This window comes from Podarcis melisellensis (assembly GCF_964234715.1).
Source record: "Podarcis melisellensis genome assembly, chromosome: 6".
NCBI classification, from domain to species: Eukaryota; Metazoa; Chordata; class Lepidosauria; order Squamata; family Lacertidae; genus Podarcis; species Podarcis melisellensis.
The window spans coordinates 16,607,422-16,629,625 of NC_138538.1; the positions used below are offsets into that span (position 1 = coordinate 16,607,422).

Sequence of the window (22,204 nt, forward strand, 5' to 3'; positions counted from 1 at the left end):
ATACTAGGTTGATAAAATGGAAGGAAAACTTTCAGTTGGTTTATAAACTTCTACTTCAAGTGATTTTTCAAATGTTCTCTGATACCATTACCCAGAAATAGATCTTACAAAATTATATGATGATATAAAGATTCTTAAGTTTCTCTTCTATAATAAGAAACTCAATCTGAGTACTAATCAGGTCTTTAAAAATTGTAGCATCTCAAATTTAAACAGAAATTTGAATAGATGATCGTCTGTGCTCATCCAATGCAGAGTGCAATGTGTGAAGTTGTTGTGCTGTGCCTTGCATTTTGGCTACCTTTTTACAAATGCCTCTTAATTGGTCTTGGAGTTTGTTTAATATGAGCCTTAATACACAGCAGAGTTGAGTGTTGGACTAATGTGATGAGTTTTCCCAACTGACATTCTTTATCTACACAGTTGAACTTTTAATTAAACATCTGAATTCATACAGATACCTGCTCCGTTCACACATGACGTCTCAGTGAGTCAGCACCTGTACAGAAGCCACCCAGAACTTGGAGTGTTGGCTGCTGCCTACTCACTCCAAAGTAGCCTCATATTTTCTTACTGAGAAGCACAAGGGAGTTGTGTTCCAGCTATTTTGCTTTCTGAAGCCAGCTGCTTTGCTTGCTGTTCATTCAGGAGCCAACAGGGAAGGAAAATGGTCAGGAGGCAACTTCCTTGTTCCTTTTTTATGAAAAAGTGAAGCCCTACAAGAATGCCATTGTTCTTCCTCCACTGTTGCAGGTAGTATGCAACTAAACACCTGTTGCTAGGAATCACAAGTGGGAGAATTCAGATTCTGCTTGCAGGTTTCCCATTGTCATCTGGTTGGGCTTTATAAGAACAGGATGTTGCACTAAATGGCCTTGGTCTGGAAGGCTGAAACAGAGTGTTTGGCTTAAAGACTGTCGTGTGAAGAGAGTATAGAGAGGTAAAGCATATTTCCTCATTAAACTGAAGCAACAGTAAAATGTAAAACTGCTGTTGTTTCATTAAAGTTTATTATTCTTGCAAGATGCATTGTGGTGTCAAGGTCCCTTAACACTTAAAACAGGGAAATTGGAAGTGCTGCAATGCCAGGTCAAAATTAAGCTACACTATAGAAATGCAGCCTGGTCTGTAGAACTCTCTCAAACAGAAGTGGTCTGCAATAACATACATTGGTTATGTTTTATGAAGGTACCACAGATTCACTTCTGTTTTCACAAAATACCCTACAGTATATTAAAAGCCTAACAATTGGACTATTATGTTAATAAAAGGTATATCTTCATATACTGTATGTATAATTTTTAACAACCAGAGAATGAGAAAATAGATTTGAATACTGTCAAGTAGAATTGAAAATTCGTGAGGTATTTTTGATCTTTCTGTCCTTCCCTCTGCCCTACAAATGGTAGACATGAGATTACACAGAGGACTTTCAGGCTCATGTTATTCAACAAAAAGAAGCACACAGAGGTCTGTTCAGCTATCGGACAAATATGAGCAATGTAGTTTTGCATCTAGCTTAAGATTTAAGGGCCTACTGACATGAATGGTTTCTAAGGTAATGCCTGTAAACACAATTATATTGTTCACAAAGAAAAGTCAGTTGACTGGTGTACAGAGAGAAAATATAGCACACATCTGCCAATGTTTGTTGGACTTAAGTAACAAAAACAAAACAAAAAACAGCCATTATCCTTGTTGGATGAAGTAATTAAGAAAATATTGATATTTTTCATTACTAGGATTTGCTGGTAGCTTGTTAAATACATGATGAATTTAATGTGCAGTTATCACAGGACAGACATAAATTCAATATATGAAAGTGTTTCTGTTAGTTATGAAGTCAAGGGAAATCTATACAAAACAAGAATTAGCTGTTGGACAGGATTGTTGTAGATACATGTCTGAAAACCACTAGGAATGATTGGTTCCCTGTGAGGAAAAAGGAGCAGTTCAAACTGCTTTTTTTAAAGCTGCATGTGATACATACTACATTTTATGTATGAGCACAAATGTGTATTACACAGGAGTTTAATTGACAGGAATATGCATGATCCTGTGCCTTGTGTGCACACAGGAATATTGTATGATGAAAATGGGGTAGTGAAACTTTTTTCAAAACTATATCCATTCTAGTTAGTTGAATAGCACCTTTAAAAAAACCCACACACATTTATGGGTATCATACAGTGAGTTGGGCATGGAAACTTTTCAGTTTGGGCTATGATCCCAAGGCATTCCCATGACTGACCCTGTAATGTAGAAAAAGCTCACATAGGTAGGTTAAGTGGGTCCAGAAATCCAGATGTCATGTCTGCATGGGCAACTCATCATACCCCCAGGATTTATAGCACAAGGATTCTTTTCCATCTGCTCACCCACCCTCTCTTGTGTATTTCCTAGAACGCATTAGTTTCTATTGTTCTCCAAAGCATGGTGTAAAGTGAAAGGAAAGACCCTTCCCCTCCCCTATACGTGCCAAAGGCCTTTGTGTGGGGGTTGGAGGCTCCTGCAGTACTGGAATTTAGGTTATAGAGAGGAAGATGCAGTGCTGATCTCTCTTGCTGCTTCTGCCACTTCCCATCATGAAGTGATGTGAACTTCAGTGGGCCTTGATTCCCAGTGATAGGCAAACTCTTTCCTAACTTGAAAGTAGACACATGGTATACTGTAGTTTTAAATACGTTAACTCAAATTCTCTAGTTTTTTAAAAGGAACAATTTAACCTAGCTGCATGGTGATGGTGGTTTGGCACTGTTGCCTTTAGAGAAAGAAAGTTCTGTAGCTTTTCATGGGTGAATGTTCAACAAAATGAGGAAAGAAGATGATCCAAATTTGTCCTAATTGTGGTTTTCTGGACACAGATTTTTTTTTAAAAAAGGTACAGTCTTGTGCCTTATTTTGTATAAAGTCTGCATTGTAGACTGTTCTGTTTCCAAATATAGATTGACATCTCCCATTGGTTTCTATCATTCTCCAAAGCTTGTTTACTGTTCTTAAAGTGAACACTTGATCTTGAAGCTACAAGAAATTCTCATGTTGAATTATTTTCTATGGTCAGTTTTCAGTACAGTCCGTGGTATGCTTGGGTGTCATTTCCGCATAAAAAGCTCAGTTCCTGCTCCTAAAAGCTTCCTGTCTGATCATTTCATTTGTCATATCTTCCCTTATGACTTGTCATCTGCTCAGTGTTAAAATGAAGTGGTTTGCTCCAGAAGCGGTTTAGTCCTTGCTGGCCACATGACTTGGAAAGCTGTCTATGGACAAACACTGGTTCCCTCGGCCTGAAAGCGAGATGAGCGCCGCAAACCCATAGTCACCTTTGACTGGACTTAACCATCCAGGGGTCCTCTACCTTTAACTTTACTAAATGTAGTGTGTGTACATGTGCCAATTTTGGAAATGGCAATTTGGTGTTAAAGGGCTTTGGCTTTTCATGCTGACTTCTTTGTTTGCAAGAATGGAGCTTCTGAACCCTAGAGTTACATCCAGTACCCCATGTGGAAAATCTGATCAAGGATTTATGAGTTGTGGGTTCAGAAGACACTGAAATGAGTTGTGAAACTCCAGGTGCCTTGGGTGTTGCTTCTGTAGTAACTAGAACATTTGGATTTCAAACCACAAGGAATTTGTGGTGTGCCTGCATGTTTGGCAAGGTCATTTTAGATTTGGAAATGGTTGCAGTGTTTACCATTTTTTAATACGGTGCTGACAAATAAATTCTAGCTGCACTGGGACCCATGGAGCTGAAAGCGAAGAGACATTACATCTAGAATAGGCATCAAGCATGTAATGGAAGGATGGGGAACCTGTGTTCTTCAAGGGGTTACAGGACTACAACTTCATTCCTCAATCCATGTCACTCTTGGTAGACATAATGCTATTGACAAGTGACACCTCTTGGTTTAATCAAAAGAACCCATGTGGTGGCGTGCTTAGAAATGTTCGACTAGGACTTGGGAGTCATGGGTTCGGATCCCCGGTCAAGTCATGAAACTCACTCTTGACTTGGGTCATATCCTAACAGGGTTGTTGTGAGGATGAAGTGAGGGTGGAAGAACTAAGTGCCTTGAGCTCCTTGGAGGAAATGTGTGATAAAAATGTAGCATTTCTTATTAATATGTTTTGGATTGTGAGTGAAGGCACAAGCCTGGTACGCTTGGAGGGAATGCATTGTGGAGTGTGGTTTCAAATTGTGGTGTCTACGCCAGTCCTGTGTCAGCATTTCACTTTATTTAACAAAGTTTTTATACTGCTTAACTGTAAATAACATCTTTAAGTGGTTTACAAAGAATATGAAACAGAGAATTGGAAGGGACCATGGAGGTCATCTAGTCCAACCCCTGTCAATTGGGGGGTGCGGGTGCTTTTTAAAGTAACACAAAGCTCTCCTCCCCACATCTTGGAGAGGAATAGAAAGCTTAACCGTGTATAAATACTAGTAAATAGGGATAAAATTGTTCCCTGTTAAACGGCATATGCTGGTGTATTGTGGTGACTGACTTGGGGACAAGCTGGTAGTCTTCTGTTCAGTCATTATGAACTCATTAGGTGGACTCCAGGAAGACACTCTTTCCAACCTCTGCCCCTCCACTCTCACCATTTTATTTGCTTTTATAGTTGTAACCTTTGTGTGCTATACACCCCCCTTTTTATTACGAAAGTAGTTTATAAATATTTAAATACATTATTAAATGGCGATAATAATACTGACCCATCTTATAGGGTGATTTAGACAAGAATTAAGCTGAAGTACTTTGAAATGCCGTTTTATTTCTGCCAAAATGCAGCCCTGTAAAACTTCTTGAGCTTTCTTTTCTTTTTTAAATCAGAAATAAGTGCCTTGAAAGCTGGGTTACCAGGTCTACTGGATCAGTGAAATTAGAATAATTTTTTATTCTGCTTGCTTCTCACTTGAGATTTAAACATGTTATTGCTTAGAATGGATCACCAAAATGCAGCTGCTCAGAAGAGTTTTATTTTAGGGCTAACGTAGTCTTAATCTCTTATCTGGTAGGTCTGCTGCTGATGGTGCTGTTAAGTAATCCAAAGGGTAGGAACTCCATTTGCTGAGTTGGCTGCCTGTTGAAGTAGCAGCAGACAGTGTAGCTTCAAAATGGCTGCCAGATGGGCACTATCCACAGCAGATGTTGCATATAGTCATGAATAAGAGCTTTACTCACACTTTAAATTAATATTAAAAGTTCAACCATTTTTGCAAGGTGAGGGCTCATATAAAACAATCCAAATTGTTTGGATGCAATACAGTGGAATGTAATTCTGCTTCACCTGACTTTTTCAGCCAGAATGGAAATGTAGATTAGGATTTTGGAGGCGAAAGAACTTTAGTAACAATTTCTTACTAGATTTCTTTCACTGAAGCAGCTTCCTCCATATGAATATAAAAGCATGATGTGAGTGTTAACAGTAACTCCCTAGGGCAGGTTCCTCGCAGAAATTAGTAACTTCCTTTGACAGTTGCATCATTTTAAAGATAACTATGTATTGAAATCTGAATTCAATAGCTGTGTTATACTTACTTAATTGTGGAATACACAGAATTGTTTGTTAGACTTGCCTGGGCAAACTGTTAGCTGTAGTTGCAGTTGTTTTTAAATGAATTCTAGGAAGAATAATGTTGTTTGGACTAAATGTGTGTGTTTTGCAATAATTTTAAAAGGGAGAAGTCACTTTTTATAAGACAGCCTTAAATATTAGCCATAAAAAGCTACTAGCATGCCAAAAAAAATAAGACAAAAGAAATACCTGCCCACTTTGAACTCCACAAGAGGAGCTTGGTAGGATAGATAGATGGTCAACCTCTCTTATGAATAAAAATCAGGCTAGTAAAAAGCCGTGAGATGCAACAGACTGGCTGAGGAGGCATTAAGTGTTTCCTGCTCCTCTGTCTTCCTGCTTCATTTCTGTGCTAGTCGCAGAGAAAGGGCTTTGCCTCCCTTTTTGCCAGCTCATAAATGCAGTAGACTGGACAAGGAGAAATGCTTCACTCTGTCCCTTTTCCATAAGCCCTGCTGCATTTCTGTGCTACGTAGAGAGAAATGACCTTCACTTTCTCCAGCATAGAAGCCTAGTAATACACATATTTTCCTCTAAGCTGTAATTTCTTTTATCAAATTCCATACATTTTCCTCCCTGACATTCCTGGTTATCTATGGTGACTTCAGGGAGTAGTTTATTACTTAATCTGAATATTGGTAGCAGTATAAAACATGAATAAATCATATAAAATATACTAGTTTAATCTCTTGTTTTTAAACAAAAGTATTTTATTGTATCCATGTTTCCTTTGTTAATGTTTGTGTGTTAAATCTTCTCTCCATAGGTGGTGAATTTCTTGGTGCTGCTAAACCATTTCCATATTTCTTTGGGCTTAAGAAGAGCTAACTTTTTTACATGTGGAGATATATGCAGGCTAGTTTCTTTGAAGTTTAAATGAACTGAAAAAAGCTTCACGGAGAGCATAAACAATCCAATACCTTCATTGGAGAACTGATGGGACACTTTTATAAATAGTTTGTATTGCGTGAGGCTTTCTACCCCTACCGATGAGCAAAAACATTCAGCAAACTTCTCTTGATGGTCCTCTGGGCTTGGACATTTGTGAGTAAACAGGTGGGAAGCCACTGAAGTGGCCTTAATCTCCAACGCAAAAAAGCCTAGAATCCATGTTAACATCTTCAAAGGAATATGCCTACTCAACCTCTTTTAGCATATATGGATGGACCAGATGGCATAGCAAGTACTGTTGGTTCACGTATGGAGAACAATGATGCCACTATGCCAATAAAAGGGGCCAACACAATCTCGTACAAGAACTTGCAAGACAAGTTCTTAATGCAAGGGGAAGGATGCATGCCTTTGGACTGCATGTTTTGTGATCAGACTTTCAAGCATCCAGAAGATCTTGGTAAGCATGTCTTAATGCAGCACAGGCCAACACTCTGCGAACCAGCAGTTCTGCGTGTAGAAGCGGAATACCTTAGCCATCTTGATAAAGGACAAGTGAAAACAGACTTGCCACCCTCAGATGCCAATGAAAAAGATAGCCAAGATATCAGTTGCGTGGTTTGTGGACAAACATTTGAGGAGGCATATGATGTTGAGGCCCACATGAGAAAGCACAAGGACTCTTTCACTTACTGGTGCAGTGTTTGTGGGAGGAGATTTAAGGAGCCATGGTTCCTCAAAAATCACATGAGAACACATACTGGTAAGCCTGGTTCTAGAAGCAAGACACCTCAAGGATCAGAGAGTCCTATAACCATAAATGAGGTTGTACAGGACCAAGTAACTGAAAGTATTACATCACCTTACAAAATCTGCATGGTTTGTGGCTTCCTATTTCAGAATAAGGAAAGTTTAATTGAGCACAGTAAAGTACATACCAAAGATTCAGTAGCCAGTGATGATGGCTCACAAGCTGATCCAGGTGACAAAGGAAATGGATCACCCAGGGAAGAATTTTTGCAGTTTTTAAACTTAAAACCACGTATGCCTCCTAGCAATAAAAAGCAAGAAAAGCCTGTGAAATGGATAGCAGAGTTAGATCCGTTCAATACGTATCAGGCATGGCAACTGGCTACCAAAGGAAAAATTGCTATTGGCCATGGGCAAGTGAAAGAGCCAGGGCATGAAGGAAGTACAGACAATGATGACTCCTCTTCTGATAAAGAAGAGCTTGGGGAAATTTGGAATGCAAACAAAGCAAGCCAGATTGAAAGCACGGGGAAGATCAAGGCAAGCAAAAGTGGAAGTTTCACAGCGATTGGTAATATACCACAAGACAAATTCAAATATCCTGGCCGTGAAGTGCCTTCTATGGAGATGGATTCAAAATTGTCCCAGAACAAAGACAAGCCCACACATTGTTCAGAGTGTGGCAAAGCCTTTCGAACTTACCACCAGCTTGTCCTTCACTCAAGAGTACATAAGAGAGACCGGAAGAATGATTTAGAAGCCAGCTCTGTTGAAGGAAAGCAGCCAAGAGCATGCCTTACAGATGTCGGGACTGTGGATGAGAATGGAGTAGGAGAACGAGGGGAAGGAGGCTCTGAAGATGGATCAGAGGATGGACTAATAGAGACCTTAGGTAAGAGCTACTAAGAAGTTGTGATTCCTTTTTAGCTCACTTGTTTTGTTCACGTATACATTATCTAAACCACATTGATTTTTTTTTTTAAGTCACTGACAGAGATTTTTGCTAGTAATGCTATATTAACACCCTTCTTCCTAGGTACAGGTACCCAGCATTTTGCTGCTTAAAAGTCATGGCTTAATTCCTTTCTTGTAAGTGCACTTAAGGGAAGGATGCTTGCGTAATCCTTTGTACAGCATGTTCCATGTACACATGACTGCATCTTGCCCTTTCTAGCAATGTGCAGACCTGTAGTTCAGGTTAGTATAATGGAGCACTAGCCATTCTGTTGATGGCTGAATGACCTTTGTTTCTTTGCCATAAAACCTGGAGAAACTTCGTTGTTTCCCAATTCTTTGCCATCTGGTACTGAGGTCCAAGCACTATAGGGACATGTTTGTATATATTCATGATCATTTAGGTTGTGTCATTAGTGCATAGTTGCTAGTGTATTAATTTTTAAAATATGAAAATTTTGAGAAGATTAAAATTGCTCTTATTTTATGAAATGACTAGGTGCATTTCCTGTCCATGTTTTCTGTGTGCACCACCATTCTGCAGCCTTAACTGAAATTGCACCTCTAAGCAATGGCATTAGAAAGAACCCGAAACTCCCTTTGTTGATTATAATACTGTGCTTGCTGCCCTCCTGTGTTATGTCTTGGTAGTTGCATGTAGGAGCTAGAGGGAGGGAGAGAAAAAACTTTGTTTATATGACTATCAAATGAAGAACTGGAACTAGCTGTGATGAACAGATAACAAAAGATTTCCCTCCTTTAAATGTATTACAGAAAACCAGGCACTTGTTAGGGTGAACACTTTTTTTTTACTCAAAACAATTAATTTTTATAAAAGAGAAATTCTTCTGTTCCAATACTGTGAAAGACTTATACAAGCAAATGAACTATGAAGGTGTCCCACACTAGCGTTACAATATTATAACAAAATTCTGTTTACTGTTGAACTAAAATACTTCCCATAGGGTTGGGTTTAATACTGTACATTCAGTAATAATAATAAATAATAATATTTGTACCCCACAGATTCGGTAGATTTGTTTCAACTTGTGCAGTGCACTTTGGGTTTGTTCCTCTTGGAAGTCTAACTTTACATTTTGTTTTTCCAGTACATCTATTGTTGAACTAGCAATGCAAGTCTAATAAACTCATTATGCCCACATATGCCATGCCACTTAACATTATTTCTAGTTTGGGGTGGGGCTGGGATACAGCAACCATACGTGTTGCTGTTGCATGCCCAATAACCCAGCCGAAGGGTGTGTGTGTTAAATGGCCAACAAAACTCCCAAACAAATCCTTATTTAATCTCCATTCTGGTGACTCCTGCTGTTTCCCACCTTTAGAATGGTCCCAGCACAACATAGCATCAGGTCATTTGGGGATTAAGAAGAATAGTTGGGCCACCTATAGACTTGAGTTAAAGCTGTGTCAAAAGTTAAAACTAAAAACTACTCAAAACATCAGCCCCTACCCCCTTGTTGGTATCGTTCTCCATTCTCGGGTGCCCACTCGGAAGCCCCGTCTGGTGGAAATTGCTTGAAACTTAGGAGACCTCAAGGGAAATAATCTGTGTTCTCATGGGGTTTACAAACTTAATTTTGTTAGAATACGGTGCATAGGCCAATTGATAGTGATGTTGATGCTGATAGTGTGTTAATATACTGCATGGCAGTAAAGGAAAAGGAGCAGTAGGGGTAGGAGATGCATGGCTCATACTGCATATGTGTCTAGTGGTGGTAGCCACAATAACACATGCTGTTGTCATTATAGATGCCGAACATGCTTGGATCCAGTACAGTGGTACCTTGGTTCCCAAACTTAATCCATTCCAGAAGTCCGTTCCAAAACCAAAGCATTCCAAAACCAAGGCACGTTTTCCCATAGAAAGTAATGCAACACGGACTTTTAAAAACAACCCCTAAAACAGCATTTTTACTATCTAACAAGACCATTGATCCATAAAATGGATCCATAAAATGAAAGCAATAATCAGTGCACTGTACTATAAAATAAATAAGACAGTATTGTAGATGATAAAAATTAAAATTATTTTTTTTCCTTGCCTGCACTGATGATAGTCATTGTTTGGAGGGGGGACTTTTATCCATTTCCACAGTCACACAATCAATCAATCAGTTGCTGAACTAGGTTCCAGTCAGAAAAACAAGTCACAAAAATGAAGTCACAAGTCAAAGTCCCATAAAAGTAAGAACAAGCCACACAAACAAAAATTGCAAAAAAAGCAAAAACAAAAGCACCAAATATCACCTCAGAACACTGCAATTCGAAATGGAAGGCTTCAGTTACAATGGGGGGGGGGGGACAACGAAAATAAACAGAAGGCAGGAAGATTTAATTACGATGGGGGGCACAGCACAAAAGTACAAATGGAAGGCAGGGAAGCTTTAATTATGATGGGGGGCGCAAATTAGCAGCACAACAGTACAAATGGAAGCTCAGGAGCACATTCGGCTTCCAAAGCAAAGTTCGCAAACTGGAACACTGACTTCCAGGTTTGTAGTGTTCAATTTCCAAGTTGTTTGGGAACTAAGCTGTTCGAAAACCGAGGTACCACTGTATTCACTTTTATAACATGGTTTGTCTGTGTTTTTTCTTTTTTTCCTCTTTCCAAAGATAAGAACGAAGATGGCATAGAAAGGGCAAAAGTTAAAAACCTTGGCGCCTCTAGAGAATGCAGCTATTGCGGGAAGTATTTCCGCTCAAACTATTACCTCAATATTCATCTCAGAACTCACACAGGTAAAATGAATTAAACTCTCTTTACAATGGTTGGTGCCTGAACTGAAGGAAATTTCATGATTAGGATAATTCCAGCTTTGGTGTTTGATACACTTCCCAGAACCAGCTTACTGCATTCTGAGGAAATACAGTAGGCCCTAGTTGTGACCTCTAGACAGATGAGGTGGTTAAGAGCTATGCTATTAACTCCAAATGTCCAGAATTGTGAGCCAACTGGAAAGGATATTGGAAATCGAGGGATTTACAAATAAGAGAGCGCTGCTGCTTGCCTTTTAAGATTTTAGTCTCTTTCCATAGTATGTGGTGTTCAGTGAACTCCAGAGAACTGTGATGTTCAGTGCTAGAAGCTATATGTGTGTTGGGAGGAGAGGCTGTTACACGTCCATATTGACTCCAGGAATGTAAGCATCTTCATCAACATTGATGGCTCAGAGCCCACCTCAGAGATTTAGCTTGTAGAAGGACGTGGAAATTCTCAAGTTGCTTTGCCACTTGCTTGAGGGTGGGGGAGTGTGGTAAAGGTCCTTGACATGCCTTATGCTATTCCAGAAGGATGTGATGGCACTCCTTAGTGTTCAGCTTCAGTTGCTTACTGCTACATGGCTCAATCCTGGCTAACCAAGAGACTCACACAGTGATGTTGACCTCTTGAAAATGTATGCAACTATAGGGAGGATTATCACCTTGGCTATATGCTTTGTTGTTTATCCTTACTTTTGTCATGTGTTTAGCAAAATGGTCATCTAAACTAAAGCAGCTAAAACTTCCTCTAAATCAAGGAGATATTAGTACTTAGTGAAGTACTTAGTACTTAGATTTTGGCAAAATATTGATTCCCCCAGCATATTTAGTGGAGATGGGAAAGGATAGCACAGATTCCCTTCTTGTGTTCTTTTAGCAGAGGGAAATGGTAATAGCTCTGACTTCTCGTTTGCAACTCTTTCAGGTGAAAAACCATACAAATGTGAATTTTGTGAGTATGCAGCAGCCCAGAAAACATCTTTGCGATATCACTTGGAGAGACACCACAAGGACAAGCAAACAGAAGCTGCAGTAGATGTGAAAATTGACAGTAAAGGTTTGCTATCTTCTCAGGAGATGGGCTTTTTGTCAGTCGGCGATTGTGTTCCAGAAACCAAAAATCTGAAAAGGCTCCTGGAAGATGCCAAAGATGCTAAAGGAGGCCCACCTGTAAAACAGCAGAAAGAAATGCTTTCCTCTTTTCAGACTGCACTGAATAATATCACTCAGGACACAAATAAAGGTACAAACTATGGTGGCTCAAATGATGGTGCATCAGTTCCATGCCTTGAAAACTTAAAGTTGGGAAAAATTGAAATAGAGCTTCAGGAAAACAAGCACGTTGATAGGTCTGAGAAAAGGAATTACGTTTTGCCAGAAAGTGTGCTTTATTCTGGTGCTGTGAAAGGTGAAACAAATATGGCTCTTCTAAGCGACATTTCAGAAAACTCGAAATGCAGACTAATAGCTCAAGAAAAGCCCTTAAATTTATCTACTGGCTGTTCTCTGGATGCTTCAGCAACTGCTGCCTCTCAGTGCTCCTTAGCAACCAGCACCTGCTCCTTTTGTACTTACCGAACACTATATCCAGAGGTTCTAATAATGCACCGGCGATTGATGCATAAGCCCCCCAATAATTCCAACGCTGCTAATAAAAATAGCATCAGAAATAGGGCAGCTCTTAAAGCCAGACGTACTGGATGCCCACCTTATCTTCTGGGAAAGGATGTGCACCCTCTGCCTCTTAACCCTGGGAAAATCAAGTCTTCTTTGCCTACCCAGTCAAAATCCCCGCATGTGGAGAAGGCTAAACATTGTCCCACTCTACGGAGCAAAGCACCTATTTTTTCAGCGTTGAACTCTAGCAGCTCGGCACCAAGTAACTTGAAATCATGCAAACTGCAAGTGATTGGAGGTCAGATTACTAGCTCTAGACCACAGCATGAAACCCACAACAGCCCCAGTAGCACTCCTGTACAGGATAGAGGGAAAAAGCTGGATCCTAAAGCAAGAGTTTTGGCTTCTCAATTAGGAATAGCAAGTAGCAACATAAATGGTTCTCTTGAGACTCCGTTGAACGAATCTGCTTGGTCAAGCAATCGAGGAATAGAGTTTCTCAGTAACAGACCTGCAGGGAATATAAACTTGGAATTTGATGGACTGCCTTCTAAAAGAGCAAGGTCTAATCTTTTGGCTCCAGAACAGATTGACCCTATGCTGTATCGGAGAGGGAACGATGCTGGCAGATTACATATTGCAGGCAGATATGCAGGTCTGCTACCTCAGGAATATTCACACACCAAACCTGCTGCCTCATTCCTCCCAGCCAAACAAGGGCTCATGAGCTCTGAAGTAGATGCTATAAATCCAGTGACTATTCTGAAGCCATACGAAACATATGGTCCTGGGCCATATTACAGTTCCTGTGGATCAAGTAGCAGCCAAGTCCCCAGCTCTTCAAAAGAAGGTATTCACATTGTGTTTCAGCACTTTAAAAACAAACTAATGCTTTCTGCTTGCTGAACCAAATTATCATGTTTTAAGTGACTGCACTGCTCACAAAAACTAGAATTTACCAGCCATTTATCTAATCCTCAGTGTGTATTTAAGAACTTGGATGTGATTGCTGTTGTCTCATTAATCCTGGGCTTATTAAATGTATCTGGGGGGGAAATAGGATAGCAGACATATATTTACTTGCTGCTACAAAGTGGTGCCCAATCACAACTATGGCAAAAACTTGGATTTCTCTATGGGATATTTTGACTTCTGCCCCAGAGGAGATCAACGCATGGCTTCCACTGTGAACCCAAAAATTTCCCATCTAGACATTGTAAGATAGGTCACTCTGTTTTTCTTTTTCTGACCAATCGCCAGTAATGAATTTCTTTTTTTAAAAAATGAGAGTGATCACTTACCGCCTCCTTTACTTCCCCAAGGACTTACATTACCAGAAGACAGGGATTTGGCACCACACTATGTTTTCACACAGCATGTTGCTAAGAGCAGCTGCCTTCAAGCTGCATAGTTTCTGTTTTGCAGAAACTGTTGTGCATGTAGATTTTATGTCAGCCACCCTGGGTGCTCTTTTGGGAGGAAGGGCAGGGCAGGAAAAAAGAACAATTAATAAAAAAATAAGGGAGGGAGAACAGAGCCCTAGTTCCTGCTCTTTGTTATACAGCACTGGGTGGGTTGGGGGAGGCTAGGTGTGGGACTCCTTGCCTCCTTTTCTAAACTTTGTCAGTAACTTCTTAAAGCTAGAAAGAAGAGTTATGCCCTATGCCAGATTGGAGAAGGCTGCAGACATGCCAAATTCATGTGTATAGCTGATGACCACACCTGCTGGCCTGAGTCTTTTGGTTCAGGTGGTTACCATTTTGCGCATGTCCAGTTGACATGTGACCAGAGATATATGGGTTGTTTGAATCCAGAACAAGGGCACAACAGTATGGGCTTATGCGCACTTGGGGGCCAGGAATGGAACCCCCACACAAAATGGCGACTGCCTGTATATGTGTGCCAGCTCAGAGAAAAAAGCATAAGCACAAGATGTGCAACCTGGACTTAGATCCAGGGCCAGCACAACGCTTGAGAGTTCCTGGGACAAAGTACTCTCACTAAAATGCTGCCTTGTTGCCCTTCCTGAAATAATAGTTTTCCAGGTGCAAGGGGAGCAGCAACAGGCACAAGTGGGAACAGACAGCAGTTGGGGGCCATGCAGTACTGAAAGTAGCAGAGCTCCCGGTTCCTCAGCACAGGGAAGCACTAGGTTCGGTCAGGTGGCCGCAGCCACAGATTTCATTTCCCTAGAATGCTTCAGAGCTGCAAACTGAAATTGCAGAGGGATTACACATTTGGGTAGGGCATTGGGTTTAGTGAAGATGGCGGCACTGGAGCTGCTGGGCCCTTCACAGGTCCCCCCACCTAAATTAAAAAAGGGAAGGGGGACGCCATCAACAGCTACAGGACCCCTGGGATTTTTCCAGCCATGCCATGTGCTGATTCAGCACTTGCCTGAATCATGTGACTAATACACCACACGAAGCAGTTGTATGGTAGTGGCTCATGTAGCTTTATCTCTGGGATGGTATGGACTTACTGTGGTTGTTTGTCACAGGAGCAGTTCCTGAATTACATTAGTGATATAGTTGCTATTTGCCCTTGGCTGCAGTGAAGTAAGAATAAAGAAAGCATGAGGAAGCATGTGGGAAGTGCCTGCACCTACATTTTCATGGCTGTAATGGTGACGAGGCTTTCTCCATGTGTTCAGATCCCTCTTGTGCAGCTTCTTTATTCCTATTTTCCAGAGTGGTCTCAATCGGATTATTTGTTTTGAATACTTCAGGAAATTATGTATGCTAAGAGTTGGGAGAAGCAGCGGCTAAAGTGCTTTGCTGCCTCAGGCCAGGGTTTTCGCTAGATGATTTGAACCCACGGTTCTACAAACTCGCTGCCTTGTTTTGCAATAAAGCTGCATTCATGTGGTTATTATTCCAGCACAAGTCCCGTCCCCCCCAAATTTGGGTATAAAACTAGCAAGTCAGTTGTCTTGTGGAAACAAATTGGTAACAGTGCATAAAATGGGAGCTAGATTTGGCTTGTGCAAGGAACTTGTGCTACTCTTGTAACATTTCTTTGCACCTCCCACCCAGCTTTAAAACAATTGGGATTCATGTCATGCTACAAACTGCTTTTGGTTTCAAAAGCAGTTGGTGCTGTTTTGAGGGGAAAGCTACTGTATAGCACACCCCCCGCGCCTTGAGCTTGTGCAAAAAGTTTCATGGTTCATTGGGTCCTGACCATTGTGTTTCGTTGAGGTATGCAGATCATTATCATTGTCTGAAGTAATTCTTCCAGCATTTTGCATTCAAGATAGATTCAGCTGAGTTCATGAAAACGATCAAAATGTAATTGCAAAAAGTATGTTTATAGACAAGTTATTCATTTGAGCAAGGGCAGAGGAAGAATGCCATGGTTATTTCACTAAGTTCTTGAAATTAGTTTTGTGGCTATTTCTGGCCTTACTGGTAATATCTTCTAATGTGCTGGGTTGTTTTTTTTATTAGGAAAAAGGCCAGTGTCGTATCAACACTTGTCTAGCACCATGCTGCAGAAAAGAGGTTACGAGAGGCTTATTGGCAATACACATAATCGACTGAATGACAAGAGAACATGATTTTGCTACAATGAATGGTAAACAACTTTTTTTATTAAAAAAAAGGAACCTCGGGAATAAGGATCTTCCCCCCTCCCCACAATTCACATATTGGTAGGAGGAACACAAAAAAGTAATGAGAATTGATTGTTGCAGACCCTCTTATCCCAGAACAAAAAGTGGGCATTATGTGCTTGTCAGTGGTCAAAATGTAAAAATATCATGAGATACAACTAAAAAGGAGTTACTGTCCGGCATGCTTGTGAGGTTCAGCTCATTATATGTTGTGCCATCCTGTTGTAGTTTAGTTTTGGTGAGTTTTAAGAGCTTTGCTTCTTTATGCGAAGGACAGAATCTTTATTGAATGGCACTGGTTTATTCCTGTTCTCGTGGTATCTAAAATAATGCTTTGATTTGCTTATGCTCATCTTTCGTAATTGAGATGGCTACCCAGGACTATTCAGTTTAAATATTCTCTGTTCTGTGGTCCTGCTGCCTGTCTGTCTGAGAAACTAGGGTGCAGCCCTAAGCTGTGTGGTTTCTCCATTTTAAGGAGAAAAGGGTGCTGTGTGAGAGGATTTGCTCTGTTATGTAAATATGAGTCTGAGTTACCAAGCACTCTTACTGGGCTTATTGAATGAATGGCTTTGGCCCAGTAGCTTTGATATTCCAGCGGTCAGGGTTGTCCTATATTGCTGCCCCTAACAGTTTAAGTATCAACACTTTTTAAAGTAACAATGTTAGTGTGTTGACATATCTCAAATAGTGTATGATTCACCTGAAGATTCCCCTCTTCACCTTCCTGGAAATGTTTTCTTACTTGGTTTTCTAAGTGTGTGTCCTTCATTTACCTTGCTTGACCCCCCCCCCCCCCCGTTTGACTTGTTTACAGGAGGATATGTGGTTAAGGCCATTTAACGGGAACATTCAGGTCCTTGTTAGTGCACTAAAACTAAAATATAACTCTTGTAAGGCAAGATTGAGGGGAAATGGGTAACACAATGGCAATGTGTCGCTGATCAAGCATTCCTTTATGTAATTGGGGAGAATTTGCCAAGGTGTGTGTGTGCTATTTTCCATATTCTGGCACCAGAGTTTATAATCTGTAGCCTAAAGTTCAACACAGTTTTTCCTACATTTGTAATCACTTCTAAGTAGTATTATTTCTGAAGTTTCCAGCCCCACTATGCTGCTTTTTTTGTATCTGTTGTGAGTCATTGCCATAGAACCCTTTTTGTTTGTGTGTTCCAGGTATGAAGATGCAAATTTTGATTTCCCTTGCAGTTCATCTCTTGAGAATAATGAATGATGAAAGCTACCAAACTAAGCTGTGATTGTACTGTTGTATAGAGAGAAACACTACAGTTCTGTAATGGAAGGTCTGACCCAATTTGTACATTGTGGACCTAAACACTGTCTTCTCAAGACTAGCTTGCAAAGAACTGGCAAATGCATCTGTTCCTGATCTTGAATAATATTTTTTCTCAGAATTATCATTGACCAAATATTCAATATAAAGTATATTTTTGCATACTTGAGTGCTGCTGAAAAGAGATCCAATTTAGAAGCTGTGTGTAACCCTTGCACCTCAGGTAAATCTGTGCATTGAGTGTGTCTGGTTTAAATACTGGGATTATTTTTGTATAAGGGTAGTAGTTTGTCAAATTTTGTTTTGTGCTTTAACCTATGTACATTTTTGAAAACGTTTCCAAATGAACAACATACTTTTGTTTTCATCTTATGCAGTTTAAATACCAGCTGGAATAAGGCAAAAACATTAACACAAGTACCACAATCTTTTCAAAGAAACCGTGTACTTTATTTTCTATCAATAGGGAGTAACACATCTCATAATCCTTGGCATGCAGTCACAATTCAGATAAAATGCTTTTTGGCCTCCAAGCTATTACTGAAGAGGGACTTGTGCTTGCATGAGAGAGATTCAGTTTACCCCTCTTCCTCCTAAATACTCAGTTTTGACTCCACAAATGGATCATATTGCAAAAATGCATAGCTTTAAGAATATTTTGTACATATGCCTGAAGCAGAAAACAGCATTCCTGTTGAACCCTGATGCAACTTCTTGTACCAGTTACAAAACTTTATATTTGCAAATATAGTACTCCTTGTTTGTCCAGCAGCCAAAGCAAGGACATGACCCACCCATTCATGTAGCTGTATGCATGGGAAAAGATTTCCACATGGTACTATGAAGTCCTATTCCACTCCCCACCCCACCCCAACATTCCTGTCCATTTTGGGCCAGAATATAATGTCATGTGCACTGCCATTACTTTCAACTGAAGGCCTGTCTCGCCTCCCGCTCCCACCTCACCCCACTCCTCCACAGATCTGTGTATATGGGGCAACTGTGGGCCTTCCCATGTTGAAGGCAATGGCCTGCACATTTCATTGTGCCCAGGGCTATATTCACCAAAGCAAAGAGGAATGGTGGTGGCTTTACTTAGGGACCCACTCCTTTACATTTGGAACTGTGTGCTGTGCATGCAGTGCAGCCCCAAGTTGGTTTGATAGCCTTGTCAAGGAACTGTTGGGGTTTTTGTGTGTGTGTGAACCCAATATTTTTTCCATTGCACATGACAATAATGAATGGAAGAGCTGTCTTGTTACCAGCCATGGTGCTGTGCATATTGATGATACAGCATGTGAAGCCTTTAATGACTCATTCTTTTCTTTGGGTTTGGATGTCAAACATTTCCAGGAAACAAATGGTTTCAAAAATAATTTTTGCACTGTTGATTTGTGTGTTTCTTATCAGATGTAAAAACAGCAGAACACAGACTTTCTTGGCGATTACCCCACAACCCCATATGCAACTTTGAGACATTTTAAATTAATTTCTTACTTCCTGTGTATTAAGGGATATGTAATTTTGATGTCTCTGTAAAACTGGCAATGTAATGAAGTGCTGTGTATCAGGAAATTGTACACAATTTACCATTTTCCTGTTCATAAGCTGAGCCATATGTACATAAAATCTAGATTTGTTTTCCTAGTTTTGCACTTTTATAGCCTATTTTTTGAAGATAAATTTGCGTGGAAGATGGTTATTCTATTTTTGCCTTACCCTTCAACGAGTCTTATAGGATGTGTAAAATAACTTGTCTGTATTCTTTTTTTCAAGTAATAAATCTTAAAATATAAAAGACCAGGGCTATGTTTAACTATAGTTTGTATGTTTTTAAAAGAATCTTCCTCTTCGTTTTGGTGCAGTTTTTATAAAACTCTCAGTCTCTTTTCAGTATGGAAGAGAACGAAGAATGCTTTCAAATTTGATTCGGGACATCTCTCTCGTGTTACCTTTATTATGTCACTGGAGCTGCTCCAGCGCAAGCTTCTTCCTTCCCTGCAGAAATAATATCATAAGTCCTGCACTTGCTGGGTTGGTTTCCGGAAGGGGAGACACTGGTGGACCCTTTCCCCATGGCCTGGGGTTTCCAGTGCTCCTTTTGCAGCACAAAACAACGCAACTCATATATTGTGATGTTAACACAAGAGATGCCCTCAATTGCAGCTGTACACCCAAGCATTTCCACAAGGGAGTGCCATGAAAGCCCTGTCAAAACAGAGGATCTGCAGCAGCAGAGCTTTGTAGATTGCAGCCCTGGTCTCCAAAGTAGGTTTTGCCCATCAGTATTAACTATGGGATACTACTGGTTTTTTGTTTGTTTTTTGTTTTGCAATAGCAATGAATATACTGGTACAAATTATCAATTTGTTGTATTTATTTCCTACCATCTTGATTTGTTTTAATTGTGGAACCTCCCTTAAGTTTGTCAGGCTGTAGACACCAATTCAAGTCATTTAATTTATGATGTGTTTTCAGTTTAGTGGAATATGTTATTACATGTGGATGTAAATACAACTTGGTGGTTTTTTTTTGCAAATACTCTCGTCCTTGTTTCACTTTCTGAACACTAGACAGTCAAAATTTTACAGGGTGGTTGCGTGGTTTTTGTTTGAACGCAAGTTGCATGCAAAATTCCAAGTACTGAGCAGTCATTCTGCAAGAAGACTAAAGCAAGAAAATTACTGAGGACTGTCCTAGGGGGATTTATGGAGCAAAGTGAAGTAGTAAAACTGATGTCAAGCAAGGGGGGGGGGGGGAGTCTCGGTTGTTTTCAAAAGTTTACTAGGGCTTCTTTTTAAAATATACCGTATATAGTGGTACCTTGGGTTACAGACGCTTCAGGTTACAGATACTTCAGGTTACAGACTCCGCTAACCCAGAAATAGTACCTTGGGTTAAGAACTTTGCTTCAGGATGAGAACAGAAATCGCACAGCGGTGGCGTGATGGCAGCGGAAGGCCCTATTACCTAAAGTGGTACTTCAGGTTAAGAACAGTTTCAGGTTAAGAATGGACCTCCAGAACGAATTATATTCTTAACCTGTACTTGAATCAGTCGTTCTTTGGGGTCTGCTTGCGGTACTGGTGGTCAATATTACTTTTAAAATACTTTATGGGGGGGGGTTCCTTTGATTCAACAAATAGGTGTTCTTCCTTCATTATCAGTTCTTTGGAATCTGAATGAGGGAAAGGGCAAGGTCTGCTATATGCAGCCCCAGTAGTTAAGTGAAAATAAATGGAAAGGGCTCACTTTAGAACTAATACAAGTAAATACCAAGTTTCACTTCATTGCTCAAGAGAGGGAAAGAGCCCTTTCTCTCATGGTTGACATCACTGTGGTGTTTGAACTTCAATTTTAGAAATGCATCTTGACTGCACACACAAAATATCTACGATGTAGTATTAATCTTCAAGGCAGGTATAGCATTGTCACGCAAGTTGCATTTTTATTCTTCCCCCTAGAAAATGGGTGCAGAGGTCAAGCAGGTGTATGCATTAGTAATAAGAAAATGTCTCATTGTACTTCTACTATTTATTAGTATTTACTAAATTTCTATACCAACCTTCATCCGAAGATCAATATAAAAACACAAAAAATACCATAATAACAAACAAAAACAATACCTTCCATACGGAGTTGAAAAGGCAACAGATTGATATAATGTTTTTGTCTGGCTCCTAAAGATATATAATGAAGGTGCCAGGCGAGTACTAAGAAACAGTCTCCAAAAAGAGCAGTCTCAAAAGAATTATCACATGGAGCTGAGTTTGATTTCCTCCCACTTTTGCTATGTTGTTAATCTTATAATCAGCGATTCCAATGCAGATTTGGTTCTTGTGTCTCCTTCTGTGTGCCATGCAGGCAATCTGCCTTAAAAATAAAAATTAAGCACACACTTATTTTTAAAAAAAAAATCATTTGGCACATTTTAAAAAAAGTACAATCAGCTGGAAAAAGATTGAAAAACTTATTGGGGGTTGTCCGTATCGTACAAGGCCAGGTTGAAGCTTCCTCTGCAGTTTCTTCCGAGTGTGATTCACAAATGGAACATGCACGTCTGATCAGCAAAAGGGCACAAACTTGTACATTAAAGTAGCTTTAAAAAAACAGGATACATCTCTTCCATATAGAAACATGAAAGCATCACTTTTTGTATCTGACAGGCACCCTCTCAAACTTAGGTAGCAATTCGGGAAGCGAAATCTTCCTAGAGGCTTTTGCTTCTGCTGGAGTTGGTCATGCATATTTCTCAGGTGAAGAAGGTCTCCTTGCAGCTGTTTGGATCGCTGCCAAAAAGAAACCCGGAGGACTAATGTGACTACTGTATCCAAGAGATGTTTCATACAAGCAGTTTTACACACATTACAAGTGTACACATCGGCTTCTTCTAAAGCAAGTATTGGCACCGTGAGCATTGACTACTGCCTGATTAATGCTCACAGCGAACAGATGAAAGTAGCTCATGCCAAATCTGACCGCAGGTCAGTGCTCCCATTCGCTGCCTGACTCACTCTCGCCACAGCAGCTTTACAATAAATCGGGAATGGGGGGCCTGTGCTCCTCACCAGATGTTGGCCTTTCTGACTGCAGCTGATGGGAATCGAGAGACCAAGAACGGTTGGTGAGCCACTGGCTCCCCATCCCTGGAGGACAGCATTAAAAACCAAAAGCTGAGGACAGCAGGGAGTGGCTGCCCCCAAAGCAGAGAGCCAGTCCTCTTG

General features: G+C 40.3%; 1 protein-coding gene across 6 annotated transcripts in view; it reads left to right on the forward strand.

Moving 5' to 3' along the window:
- ZNF217 (zinc finger protein 217) overlaps window positions 1–20,019 on the forward strand; it is a 33,255-nt gene extending 13,236 nt beyond the window's left edge. For 4 of the 6 annotated variants that reach the window (XM_081916705.1, XM_081916706.1, XM_081916701.1 and 1 more), the window contains exons 2-6: window positions 6,344–8,110; window positions 10,810–10,935; window positions 11,882–13,423; window positions 16,023–16,149; window positions 17,363–20,019. In XM_081916705.1, the coding sequence (XP_081772831.1) occupies window positions 6,709–8,110; window positions 10,810–10,935; window positions 11,882–13,423; window positions 16,023–16,132 (3,180 nt within the window). In that variant the 5' untranslated portion in view covers window positions 6,344–6,708 and the 3' untranslated portion in view covers window positions 16,133–16,149; window positions 17,363–20,019. Of the gene's footprint in view, window positions 1–5,191; window positions 5,415–6,343; window positions 8,111–10,809; window positions 10,936–11,881; window positions 13,424–16,022; window positions 16,150–17,362 lie in introns of those variants that run through there. The other 2 variants (XM_081916703.1, XM_081916702.1) reach the window with 2 other exon arrangements.
- The last annotated feature ends 2,185 nt before the right edge of the window (window positions 20,020–22,204 follow it).